Source organism: Lissotriton helveticus, chromosome 3_2 (genome assembly GCF_964261635.1).
Source record: "Lissotriton helveticus chromosome 3_2, aLisHel1.1, whole genome shotgun sequence".
NCBI classification, from domain to species: domain Eukaryota; kingdom Metazoa; phylum Chordata; class Amphibia; order Caudata; family Salamandridae; genus Lissotriton; species Lissotriton helveticus.
The window spans coordinates 381,492,853-381,505,567 of record NC_136062.1 but is presented as its reverse complement, the minus strand read 5'-3'; the positions used below and the strand labels follow the sequence as shown (position 1 = coordinate 381,505,567).

At 49.8% G+C, this 12,715-nt stretch overlaps 1 protein-coding gene across 1 annotated transcript in view; it reads left to right on the top strand.

Moving 5' to 3' along the window:
* The first annotated feature begins 3,360 nt into the window (after positions 1-3,360).
* LOC144826011 (catalase) overlaps positions 3,361-12,715 on the top strand; it is a 234,292-nt gene continuing 224,937 nt past the window's right edge. The window contains exon 1 of the mRNA XM_078684250.1: positions 3,361-3,627. Within this exon, the coding sequence (XP_078540376.1) occupies positions 3,562-3,627 (66 nt within the window). The 5' untranslated portion in view covers positions 3,361-3,561. The remainder of the gene's footprint in view (positions 3,628-12,715) is intronic.

Sequence of the window (12,715 nt, the reverse complement as noted above, 5' to 3'; positions counted from 1 at the left end):
GTTTTATGATTGTTCTGAAAACTAAGGCAAAGGAGAGGGTCGAAGAAAGCACAACAAGTACTCTATTGCAACGGCGACCCAATACCCTGTCCACAAAACCAAATGTCTGCCAACCCAATTTTGAGTTGGTGGACTGCAAGCTTTCGCTGACAAGATTAAAATGTATTCAGTTGGTGTAAAACTTCCTCCAATGACCCAACAGAGTAGGGGCTGTTGGAGGTAAGCCAACCGACCTGGAGCCAATGGGGGTTGAGAGCCTGACTTTCTTTTGCTACAACACGTGGCGGGATCTAACTTGGTTTAGTGTTCATAATGCTGTGCCACCGCGTCAATCTCTGGATTGCAGCGAGGTCTGTTAGCCAATGAATGACAGCCATTGTGCGGGGCCGGTCACAGTCTTGTCTGGCAATCAGTGTACAGTGTTCAAGCTCTCAGTCCCTGACTGTCAGTGAGTGCACAACGATCTCACTATCTGCCCTCGATCGACAGCCAGATATATAGTGTAGGGACTCGAAGCCCCTGATTGGCATCCGATGTACGTATTTCAGGGTCTCTGTGAAACATTGGTAGGGAAATGCAGACAGCGGTGCCGGTGGGCAGGCGAGAACACCTAACAAGCGCGCGCCGCTGTAGTCAAGAGCAGCTGATAACCGAAGGAAAGTGCTCCACTGTCAGCTCGGCCAAAGTCCGTCCCTCTGAGAGACCTCGTGTTATAGAAACAGGGGAAGGACTGCAGGCTTTACAGCGTCTTTCTTGAACTAATCACATCTGTAGTACTCCTAGCGAGCTGGTGGCAGGCCATTACAGGTTATATCTGCAGCCTACATATGCTGAAACTTTTTACTATTGAGTACACGGTAAGATTCTTTTGAAAATGACTCTGGGGAGATGCTTATTGCTGTGCAGAGGAAGGCACTCCTTAAAAGTTGACTGTTCAACTTTCAGTTGCATATTGCTGTATTTTGGTGGTAAACTAGTACTGATAAAGTAAAACGTTTGAACAGTGTTGTGAACATGTTTAAAAATAACAATAATACTGAACTGAAACTATCACAAAATGTCCCTTATTGGTCACATACTTTGCATTTTCTTGCAGCATAATTTGGTCCTCCCTTGCTGCATTATTCCAGTGGCCCTGGAAATAGCCTTCTTGCTCTCAACCTGTAGGAATGACCACAACAATATATGTGACCAGTTTCTTGTAAATTAGTATTTACTACATTTTAGGAACAATCTTATCCAGCTATCGAAAGAGATTGTGCGCTGTCTCTTCCCGCTCCTGCATGTGATAGACATAACATTGCTGTGCGGGATGTTTTAATAAATACACACCCTTTCATGCTACTTGTAGCTATTTGCAATGGGTTCCCTTGTGTCTCCCTCATTCACAGAGCTGTCTTGGCTGCCACAGCCCTGCTGCCAGCACTCTCTCTTGCACTTGGAACCATAGTCCTGCTCGCAACCTAGAGTGTAAAGATTCCCTGCCTTAGCAAGTGCACTGCCTTGCTGCCCGAGCTCAGTCTCCCCTCACCACCTGGATCCCTGAACCTGCATTTCACACCGGTGTGTGTGCCTTAACCATCAATCCACAGTCCCTATGTAACTTTATCCAGCACTCTTCCAATGTTCGTGCATCTCTCGGGAGCATAGGGCAAGCTCTGAATTTCCTCCCGTCCTGACTGTCGAATCTTCTTTTTCTCCCTACACTTCCATGTCCAGACCCCATCCAGGCCCGCTGTGCCATGCTCTCACCTCGCAGTCGATGAGGCTCTCGGCCAGTGGGTCTCCGTGCCGCAGCCTCGGAATGGGCTGGGTCTGGAACGGGTAAGGTCGAAACTGGCTCTGGCTCCAGCCGGGAACCTGGGACTCGAGCTCTAAATTATCGGTGCTCCCAGTTCCTTCGCCTCCCAAATCAGCTCCGATCCCGTCCTCCTTCCCGGCCCCTTCCTCCTTCCCGCCCCCGGCCTCCGCCATCGCAGGCTCTTCTGACAGCTCCCGCCGGTTCCGGGGACCGGAGAGGCCGCGGCTGCTTCTCGCGCTGGAGCTAGGCACACTGACAGCGGCGGCGGCTGCATGAACACCAGGAGTCTGACCAGGCACAGACAAAACATGTGGAGAGAAAGGACCGCCCGCCAAACAGGACTGCTGCAGTGCCCTCCCGCGGACCGGCGGGGTAGTACAAGGTTTCATACCAGATACGGCTACGTATAGAGAGAGCTCCCGCAAGTCTGAACCCAAACAGGGAGTAAATACTACATGCACACACTGCCAGCCTAAAGGTACGCGAATCTCTATAGAGTGCAGTGCTCTTTGGAAAGGTCGATGTGTGAACTTTAGAAAAGGTCGAGGAATAGGAATAAACCATTTCTACATCGAGGAATAAGCAATTTCTACACAGTTCTAACTTCAGTGCTCAATTCATAAATCTCTGTCTCGATTGATGTAACAGTACTCCAGAATTTGCACAAACACACACGGTTCTGCGAGCAAGTCATAAATTAATTTAACGCAAATAAAAACAAGAAGCACTGGCACACGGGGGGGGCGGGAACCGACAGCGGGAGGGGGGGTGGGAATGCAAGGAAAAACAAGCACTCACCTGGACTTCCTCCGGCGGTGGTAGGCCGCGGAATGGCCAAAACAAACCTGGAAGACAAAAAAAAATAAACCCCGCCCACGGCCGCGATGACGATCAGAAAAGGGTGGAGAGGGAAGAAATCGCGGGAACGCCCACGAATCTGGTCCGGCCATGACGGACAGATCTCTGTTCCAATGGCTAGCCTCCATTTATGGAGCTAGCCAATGGAACAGAGGGCGGATTCCCAAGACACTCTACTGTTCTCATTAGGTTTTCACCTGCGTGAAAGCTGCGCAGTGCGCAGCTTTCACTTAGGCGAAACCTAAAAATCGGATCTTGAGTACTGTAGTTGGTGCTCATGAATAGAACTCAGGTCTGGTTTTCTTATGTTGTGGATTTATGATTTATGTGATGAGACCCTGATGTACAGTGTTAGTAACATTAGATACCCCAATATTTGTTGAGAAGAAGTATTTTTAGTTCTTTTTTGAAGAGAGGGTAAGAGGGGTTGCAACGGATATCTTTTGGGATATTCCTTCGGGTCAAGTTCGCGCTATATAAATCTGCACAAAAAAATTTCAACCTGTACAGATTATCCCTATCGTTTGCTACACTTAGATCGTTTCTGCCGTTTTCTATATAAATTGCGCTTGTTTTCCGTGGGAGAGAGGAGATATGTGCTAACCAATCAGGGGTAGTCCAGTGAGGTGGCGTAGCAGCAGAGGCGGTGTCTTAAAATGATTGGCAGGACAATGAGCGAAGCCCTGTGCAGAATGCTATTTGTCAACGACGGGTAGGCGGATGGAGGGGGGCGGGATGTCGCGCGTGAGTGGCGTGTGCGCCAGCCTGTCAGGCGGTGAACTGAGGAGACACTGAACTTTGGGCCGGAGGCGGGGACGGGCCCCGTGCTGTAGTGGTAACGGGAACGGCTGCAGGGCGCAGATAACGACAGCAGTAACGGCAGCGGCGAACAGCAGGCAGACATGGCGGAGAGCAGAGACAAAGCGGCCGACCAGATGAAAGGCTGGCAGGAGGGCCGCGGGAAGCAGGTGAGGGACCATGACACCAGACGGGGGGCAGAGGGTACCTCAGGGGCGGTCTGAAGAGGGCCCCCGAGTCACTGCGTGAACCCGACGCGGCATTGCAAGGACTTGTCACCAGTGGGGAGCTCTGGAGGGACCGGTGAGGGGATCAGAGGGCAGTGAGGGCAGGGACATTCAAGTTATGTCAGCTGCTCCCAACCGTGACTCTGGGGTGGCTCTGGAGGCTAATGGGAGTCTAAGGCAGGACAGTGCACTGGAAGGGGATTTTATTTATTTATTTATTTTATACGTTTTTATATAGCGTGGAGTTTACCCGCAGGTGTCAGAGCGCTTCACAAGAGGAACAGTAGTGAAAGATGAGGAAAAATTACAAGTGAGCATGTTACAAAAGCAAACGTTACGTTACGTTACATAAGGGAGGCAATAGTGACAATTGTGCTTGTATCAAGAGCAAACAAAATAAAAGAAGTAGCAAACGATACGTTACAAGAGGAAAATAAATGACGTGTGTATGTTACAAAAGCGGACAAAGTACAAGTAGAGGTATAATACTGCACTAAATGGCAGATACTCAAAACACGAACTAACGTTACGTTACATGAGGCAATAGTGGCAATTGTGCATGTATCAAAAGCAAACAAAATAGAAGAGGTAGCAAACGATACATTACAAGAGGGAAAGTGACGTGTGCATGTTACAAAGGAGTACACAATACTTATTGAGGGAGGGAGCAGTCCTGCCCGTTCCTTGCAGACCTGAGGGGGGAATCTCGCATCTGTGAGGTGCCTCGAAGGTAAATGAACTAGAGGGTACTGAAATAACAGTACACAAGGGTGCTGCTTGCATAGGGCCACTAGGCTATGAGTTGCTCACTGTGGGCCTGTACAGACGAATAATAACCAGAGGAGTTGCCCGAGAGGGGTATTAAAGGCCAGGAGGGCATCCAGGACAAAAGTCCCAAAAAAGAAAAGGTTGGGACTCGCCACATTAGACAGTATGCAACTGACATGAGGGCGCGTGATATCACGGTGTGACTCTGCATAACCGGATACCATTACATCCAATGACCTCACAGCTCGTAAGTGACACCAGCTCTTAAGACTCTACACATACAATTAGCGGGTCTACCATGAGTATATTTGTGCACATTACAAGCTATGACCAATGAGAATTTGCGTCAGGGTTGTGTTAAAAAAAGTGATGCAAATCTCAGTCTCAACCTGAACGTTTGTTTTTTTAAACCCTGACACAAAGAAATTAGCAACAAGAAGAAACCTGGCAGTAATTATTTTCTGCTTAATTGCTTGCAGACCCTGAATTTTAAAATATCGGATTGGATTTAAGGTATCTGTTGCAGAGTTCTTAGTGTATAGGAAATAATAATAATGGTGAGAGAACTCTGTAGGTTAATTTAGTAGGTATTTTTTATGGCTAATCGGTGTTAAGGTATGTATTGGGGGCACCATTTTCATACACTGGTGCTGCTCCAGAGAATGTATGAGGGCTACAGCCCATGCCATGAACCATCTCTAATCCGTTAATTGCCCCACACAGCCCCCACTGTAAAAGTTCACATGGGACTGAGAACAATGTCCCCTGCCAGCTCAGAGAAGCACATTGATTGCACAGTGTTTCATTTATTTATTTATTTATGCATTTTTATATAGGTATGTATTCTCTGGAGAGTTTTGAATTCAGGTAGCATAGGGTTAACGTGCCTCCTTCAAAGCGCATCATATAACAGGCACATGACAGATTATTTTATGTAGATAGGTATGTGGGCTACTGCTAGGAACACAGAGATCCTTTTTGTACTTGCAGTTTATAAATTGTAATCCTTCGTCTAATATAGCACAGTGAACAGTGAAGGGTATGTGCCTGCAACACCTTGTGACCCTTACTTTCTTATGTAACACAACCTATACAATGATTTCCACACTTATATGATTGATTGTCAATGTATAATGTGTAAGTGTGATGACGAGCGCTCTGGGACCCTGCATTGGGATGAGTAGCACTATAAAACAAAACAAAATAGTGGTATTTAAATTATTTGTGTAAAAACTGTGACTCTCCAACACACCTGACATTCTTACAATGCATGTATACCTCTTATATACAGGTAATGTGCAAAAGCATACCCCTTTACTACTACATGAGGACAACAGGGAATCTTTGCATAGGCTATCGAGCCTTTTATCTTAAATGTAATTGTGATGTAATTCACTGAAGGTTTTATAGTAGCAGGAGAACCAATTTCCAGGGTACATGGGAAATTGATGCTACAGGATGCTCTGGAACGGTTAACGTTCAGATACTCGGCTTATTCCAAATCTTAAATCTCAATATGGTAATATATGGTAATATTGTTATGTTTCCAGGATCAGCGTAAGGTCTGGTGTTACTCCTATGGTTTTCATTATTAGGGGACTTTTTTTTTTTTTAAATGATGGTGTATGTCTCTGAACAATATCTCAAGAGATCCATAAATCGGGCAAAGAAAAGACATCACAGATTTAACTTCTTTGCAAATTTGATGATAGTTTATTAGACATGGCTGTTTGAAGGTTGTCAAAACAAGTCGGAACTGTCCCATAAAATTTTGCTGGCCTTTTCAAGCCCCTGTGTCAACACTTGTTAATTGATGACGCGCAATAAGTCCACATTCCAATGCGTGATGACTGAGTAAAAAATATGGTACATTCGCCTTAGTGCTATTAATTCTATTAGTAACATGCAGTTCTTTCACAAAGGCCCAATACTTCAGTTTTACAGTGGGTATATCTTTTTTACAGATGCATTCCGGACAGTCCCAGAGATGGGTAAACCCCAAGTTCAAGTTTAGCATTTGTATAGCGCACTACTTACCCAGAGGGTCTCAAGGCGCTTGAGGGGGGGGGGGGGGGTACTTTACTTATCGAATATCCAAGTTTTTAGTTGTTTTCTGACTAAATAGAGAGGGTGGAGAGGTGGTTCTGTGTAAGGGGAAGGTGGGTGGGGAGAGAATTCCAGGTTTTGGCCGCTAAGTAGGAGAAGGATCTCCCCCCCCCCCCCCCCCCCTGGTGGATCTATGGATGCGTGGAATTGCGGCGAGGGCTTGATTGGACGATCGTAGTTGGCGGGTGGGGGTGTAAAAGGACAGGCGCGTGTTGAGGCATTCGGGTCCTAGGTCGTAGAGGGCTTTGTGTGCGTGGGGAGGAGACGGAACGTTATTCTCTTGTTGACGGGGAGCCAGTGGAGGTCTTTCAGATGACCGGAAATGTGAGCTTGGCGGGGGATGTCTAGTATGAGTCTGGCTGAGGTGTTTTGGATGCGTTGGAGTTTTTTCTGTAGTTTGGCTGTGGTTCCGGCGTAAAGAGTGTTTCCGTAGTCCAGTCGGCTTGTGACAAGTGCGTGGGTGACCGTCTTTCTTGTTTCGGTGGGGATCCAACGGAAGATTTTTTTGAGCATACGTAGGATGTTGAAGCATGATGAAGAGACGGCGTTGACTTGTCTGGTCATCGAGAGGGAGGAGTCCAGGATGAAGCCCAGGTTACGTGCGTGGTCCGTAGGTATGGGTGCGTTTCCCAGGGCTGGTGGCCACCATGATTCGTCCCAGGCGGAAGGAGATGATCCTAAGATGAGGACTTCCGTTTTGTCCGAGTTCAGTTTTAAACGGCTGTTCTTCATCCACTCGGCTACTTCTTTTATTCCTTCGTGTAGGTTGGTTTTGGCGGTGTTTGGGTCTTTGGTGAGGGAGAGGATCAACTGGGTGTCGTCTGCGTAGGAGATGATGTTGAGGTTGTGTTGGTGCGCGATGGATGCGAGGGGACTTATGTATACGTTGAAGAGGGTGGGACTGAGTGATGATCCTTGTGGTACGCCGCAGATGACTTCGGTGGCCTCTGATCTGAAAGGGGGGAGGCGGACTCTCTGGGTTCTTCCGGCGAGGAATGAGATGATCCAGTCCAGTGCTTTTCCTTGTTGTTGGAAATGGGATCCCTGGCTGGCCAGGGCTTTCGCCAAAGTCAGTCAGAGACCACCACTGCCAAGTCAGGGCAAGGGAGTCACACGCCAAGATAACCCCTGCTCACCCTCTAGGTAACGTGGCGCGAGCAGCAAGGCTAAACTTGGAGGCGATGTAAGTTAAGTATTTGCGCATGCACCCCAGCAACAACACCCAGGACCCACCACAAAGGAAACTCCACACAAGGTTATATAAAAATAGCCTTTGTATTACATCAAAACACATTTAGATAACACACACACTTTACAATGTGCCAGAGGCACGGGCAGAATTTACAGGGGATATGTACAAGACAGGGCCACCTGAACCACTGTCAGGAATCAGAAGTAACACTTTCAGAAATAGCACGTAGAATGTAAAATTACTTTAGCACAAAATATAAAAATAGAGCACACAACCAGTAATTACTGGTAACCAGGATCTCACTAGCACCACCTGTACTAGGGAGAAAACAACCACCTAAGTATCACAATACCTGTAGGGGTGTAAGAACATAACACATGATGCAATGCATAACGTTCATTCAGAGGTGTAAGGAAGGAAACACATGATGCATCAACAATACATTCAGAGTTGTAAGAACAATTGCGCCCAACTCACACAAGTCACCACCTGTGACTGTCCCTAGGCCAACTGGCCTCTCTAGGGCTAGGACGCCCTGTGTCCAAAGTCAGGGGCCTAAACGTGGCAGCTGCCCACAAAGTGCTGGGCAAGTTGTGCAAACAATGGTGGGGTCAACGTTGGAGCCTTCCAGGCTCTGGGCTCAACTTGCCCCCAGGGAGCCTCGCTGGACCCAATACAAAATGATGCCCCTAGAGCCCTCGTGGCTCTATACACAGCAAGGTTGCCTGAGCCTCTCTGGGCTTTTAATACAACTGTGGGCAGGGGAGCCTCCCAGGGCTCAAAGAAGTGCCCCCTAGAGCCTCGCTAGGCTCTGAACACAAAAATGCGATAGCAAAGAAATGCCCCCACAAGCCTCTCACTAGGCTCAAGGACTGTGTGCCAGCGTTGGAGCCTCTCGGGCTCAAGAACAAAGGAAAGGGCTGGGAGCCTCGGGGTGCTACGCATCTGCCCGGAACGTTGGAGTCCCTCTCGTGGGACTCGATAACAAGGGGGCCCTCAGGAGCTTCACGGGCTCAAGACATCACCATAAAAATGCCCTCGGGTCCTCGTGGGGCAACAACAGCACTAAGCACGAGATCGTGCTTCTGGGGGGGGGTGCAGACACCGACAACGTGTCCCGGCCCCCCTCCCTTCCTCTTGCGGCCAAACTCACCGGGTCTGGCAGCGGTGTTCTGCGGCGTCTCTCTCTCCGAGGCGGCGGTTCCAGCGGGGGGGGGGTCCTCTCCTCTTCTCGAGGACTCTAGCTCTCCGCGGGACCACCGGGGCTCCTAACAGCTCACGGGAGCCCTGGGCAGCATCTGGACATCTTCTCTGCCGGCTTCTTCTTTCGGGGCTCCTCAGTGTGCCTGGGAGCCCCGCAACTCTTTTGCCACTTGCGGCGGCTGGCAGCATCACCTGGTCTCCCTCTTGGCACGGGAGACCGGAAGGGAATATCCGAAGGCTTCCCCCAGGCAGGGGGAAGCGGAAACCATGTCGCTTTGCTTGGTTGGCGGCCCCGGGGCTCTCCCCAGCTCACGGGAGCCCCGGACCGCAGGAAGACTTCCCTTCTCCTCTTCTCCCGGTACTCGGAATCTCCTCGGGCCAGCAGCCAATCCCAGCGCGGCCCGGGGAGTGACGTCGCAAGGAAATCCCGGGCCGGCAGCCAATCAGAGCGCGGCCCGGGAAATGACGTCACGTGGTGTCCCGCAGTCCCGTCCCCGGCCTGCCTGACTTCCTGGTCGCGGCCGGGCGGCAACAGGGACAATTTTGCGCACTTTGCGGGGCAAATGCCGGGTGGGCACCGGCTTCAATCAAACTCTAAAGCGAGGTGGGCACTCGCTCAGGGCGCCATAATCGGGGTGGCACCCGTCAATAAGATAAGAGTGCACACGAAGCACTCGGGCAGACAAAGGGCAGGAGCGCTTCCCTCAGAGGGAAAACTACAGCGCTCTGCCCAGGGCTAGAAATAAAGCGCTCACGGGGCGCTAGGGGCAGCCACAGCCCTGGGGCAAGGATAAAGGCACAGCAGAAGGTCCTGGGCATCAGGAGGGGCATGCAGGGCCCAGGGGCCAGCGCACAGGGCAGGAGACAGCCCCCATGACGGTCCCTCCTGGGCCCCACCAGCAGCAGCCCCCTCCTATCAGGATCCTGGAAGAGAACAACTTCTGTGGGGACACAGCCCCATTTTTATACAGTACATTCCTTTGTCTGAAGGTGCAGGGTGGGGGCAGAACCAGTCGCAGCTGGTTCTTGAGTACTCTGTTTACCTCAACCATCCTCTCTATTCACTGGCAGGGCTTGGGTCATTAGACGCACCACAGGGGGGCGGAGCCAGCATTGTCGGGGGGGGGAAAACCCAGCCTCATTCAGGACACAGGTACACTCCTCCCCAGCCATCAGCATGCTAATCTCCCACTCACCACCGGGCAGACCCATCCAGACTTCCTGGAGCCTGGCATGCCAGCCAGCTCCAGCCAATCACGCTTCAGCACCCTCACAGCACACGTACAGCCATGTCTAGGAATGGCACTTCCCCACTAGACACATACAAGCTGCACATACCGTTGCGCAGCATTCACTCCCACGAGTTCACACATACCAAACTCAAGCCTGCACTCCCCACGCATCAGGAACTACCAGGGACACATACATTCCCCATGCATTCCTATGGGAGGGCAGGCCTATCTCACACACGCACTCAGGGAGCGCACGCACTTTACACTGCGCCACAGTGCCAAAGTGCGCAAAGACCAGAAATCACTACACTTCAAGGCAAAAAGTTCAGGGGTGAACCTGTCAGAAGGCCCAAGTCCAACACAACCCCCTTCCAGCCAAAACGCAGGGTAGGCCAATCACCACCGTGATGGACTTCCCTGCTTGGGGCGATAGAACACGGACGCGGGCCCGCACTGCAGGGACACCCTCCGGTTCTATGCCACGTTGATCCATAAGCCAAGCACATACTTAAAAAAAATAAACAGGCCCAACTAGGCTACCCCACTGGTACTCCTTAGTTGTCCACGGCTAGGACCAGGCCCTAGGCCACCTAGATACCACTGGTCCTTGCCAATCCACAGAGTGGGGGGTAGTAACCCCTGGCCTGCACTAGCCATTCTCCACTCCCTTTCTCAGTGTAGTTCCAAACTACCACTGATCCTTCAACCTAGGGTCCGCACCCTCAGGCTGACCAGAGGTCACGGGCAAGAATGCCCCACCCTACCTCTACTTCTGAATAGAGAGGGTGGTTGAGGTAAACAGAGTCCCTTGCTCACTTTGCCACTGGATTCAAGCAAGCCGGGCTGAAGACGGCTGAAATGCCAGAAACCAGTCCTAGGTAGCTTGTTTCCGGTCCAGGGAAGGCATGGCTTGGCAGTTCGGGCTGGACTGTTCCCATGAGGCACAGGGTCAGACTGATTTGCATATGGCCATGTCTGTACTGGGGTGGCAGAGTGGGCTAAAGAACGGTGATTGATTAAACCCAGATCAGTTGCACGGGGGGTGAGTGCTTGTATTGTCAACGCTCAGCCCATCATTTCCTTTGGTTTTTCTTTATTCGCCATAAGTTGGCAGGGTATGCTCGGGCGTGAGTCCCTTGCTCACTTTGCCACTGGATTCAAGCAAGCCGGGCTGAAGACGGCTGAAATGCCAGAAACCGGTCCTCGGTAGCTTGTTTCCGGTCCAGGGAAGGCATGGCTTGGCAGTTCGGGCTGGACTGTTCCCATGAGGCACAGGGTCAGACTGATTTGCATATGGCCATGTCTGTACTGGGGTGGCAGAGTGGGCTAAAGAACCGTGATGGATTAAACCCAGATCAGTTGACTGGGGGTGAGTGCTTGTATTGTCAACGCTCCGTCCATCATTTCCTTTGGTTTTTCTACTGTTAACAGACGTCCGTGAAAATAACTCCGAAAAGTTTCGAGCATTACAATTAATGGCGATGTTGTACGGTTAACATTAAATGCCTTGTTCGACCAATCCTATCATTTGTTCTCCTCCAACTTCCATGCACTACTTGTCCCTTACCTGGCATCCCTGTCTGCAGACCCTTACTAGGCTCCCCAGCCCAATCATCCTCCCTTAGGATGGAGAAGGTCAGCTTGAGTTTCCCTCTGCCATGTTTCGTGCAGCACTCGGGCGCGTTGATATGACGTCATCACTGAGTCAAAGGCGGATCTCTTAAAACCAGGAAGACGATGATAAACTGAACGGCCATCTTGGAATAACTCATATCCTTTCATATCAAGGAAATGTTCACCGAACCATCATGCCACAGACTAGAAATCTTTTATCCAAACAAAATACATCGCACTGATTAGTTTCTTATAAGCGACAATTATACTTTTACTTAGTATGTTCAAAGAGACAAATAGTATTGTTAAAGTCTACCGCTGCTTTTATATTTTTGTTTTCGAATAAAAATGTATGTTAATCCAGACGAACCCTTTGATAATAAGTTTGTTGGCTGCCGAGTAAAAGCGAAAGTGTTGGTAGCCTTCTTAAACTCAAAATGCGTGTGTTCTTTGGACAATGTACAGCAGCCCTATCAATGTCAGGAGGAACTTGGCTTCAGTGCACTGCCACTACACAATATAGCAACCCTATCACCATTTAAAAAAAAAAAAAAGAAAACGCCCGCCAGTGGTGCGCACGCCACTGCGATCATATGTCTTCAATTATCGCGGCCGCGATAATTGAAGACATATGGCCTCTGGTGCTCGTAACAGACACCAATAGGCCATGGGCGGAGCTATGCGACCGCCAATGGCCTATTGTGTGTTCTGTTTTAAAAGTACACACACGCAAAGGCCAATGAAAATGGACCTAGGAAATAACAGGCACGAGCTGCGTGGAATTCCTAGGTCCATTTTCAATTCCCCGAGAAAAGGACTTAGGGTGTGCGACACTGCTGCACAGTGTACGCTTGGCCAGAGACCTAAAATTAAATAAATTCAATATTCAATGTGGGGTGAGATGTGACAATAAATT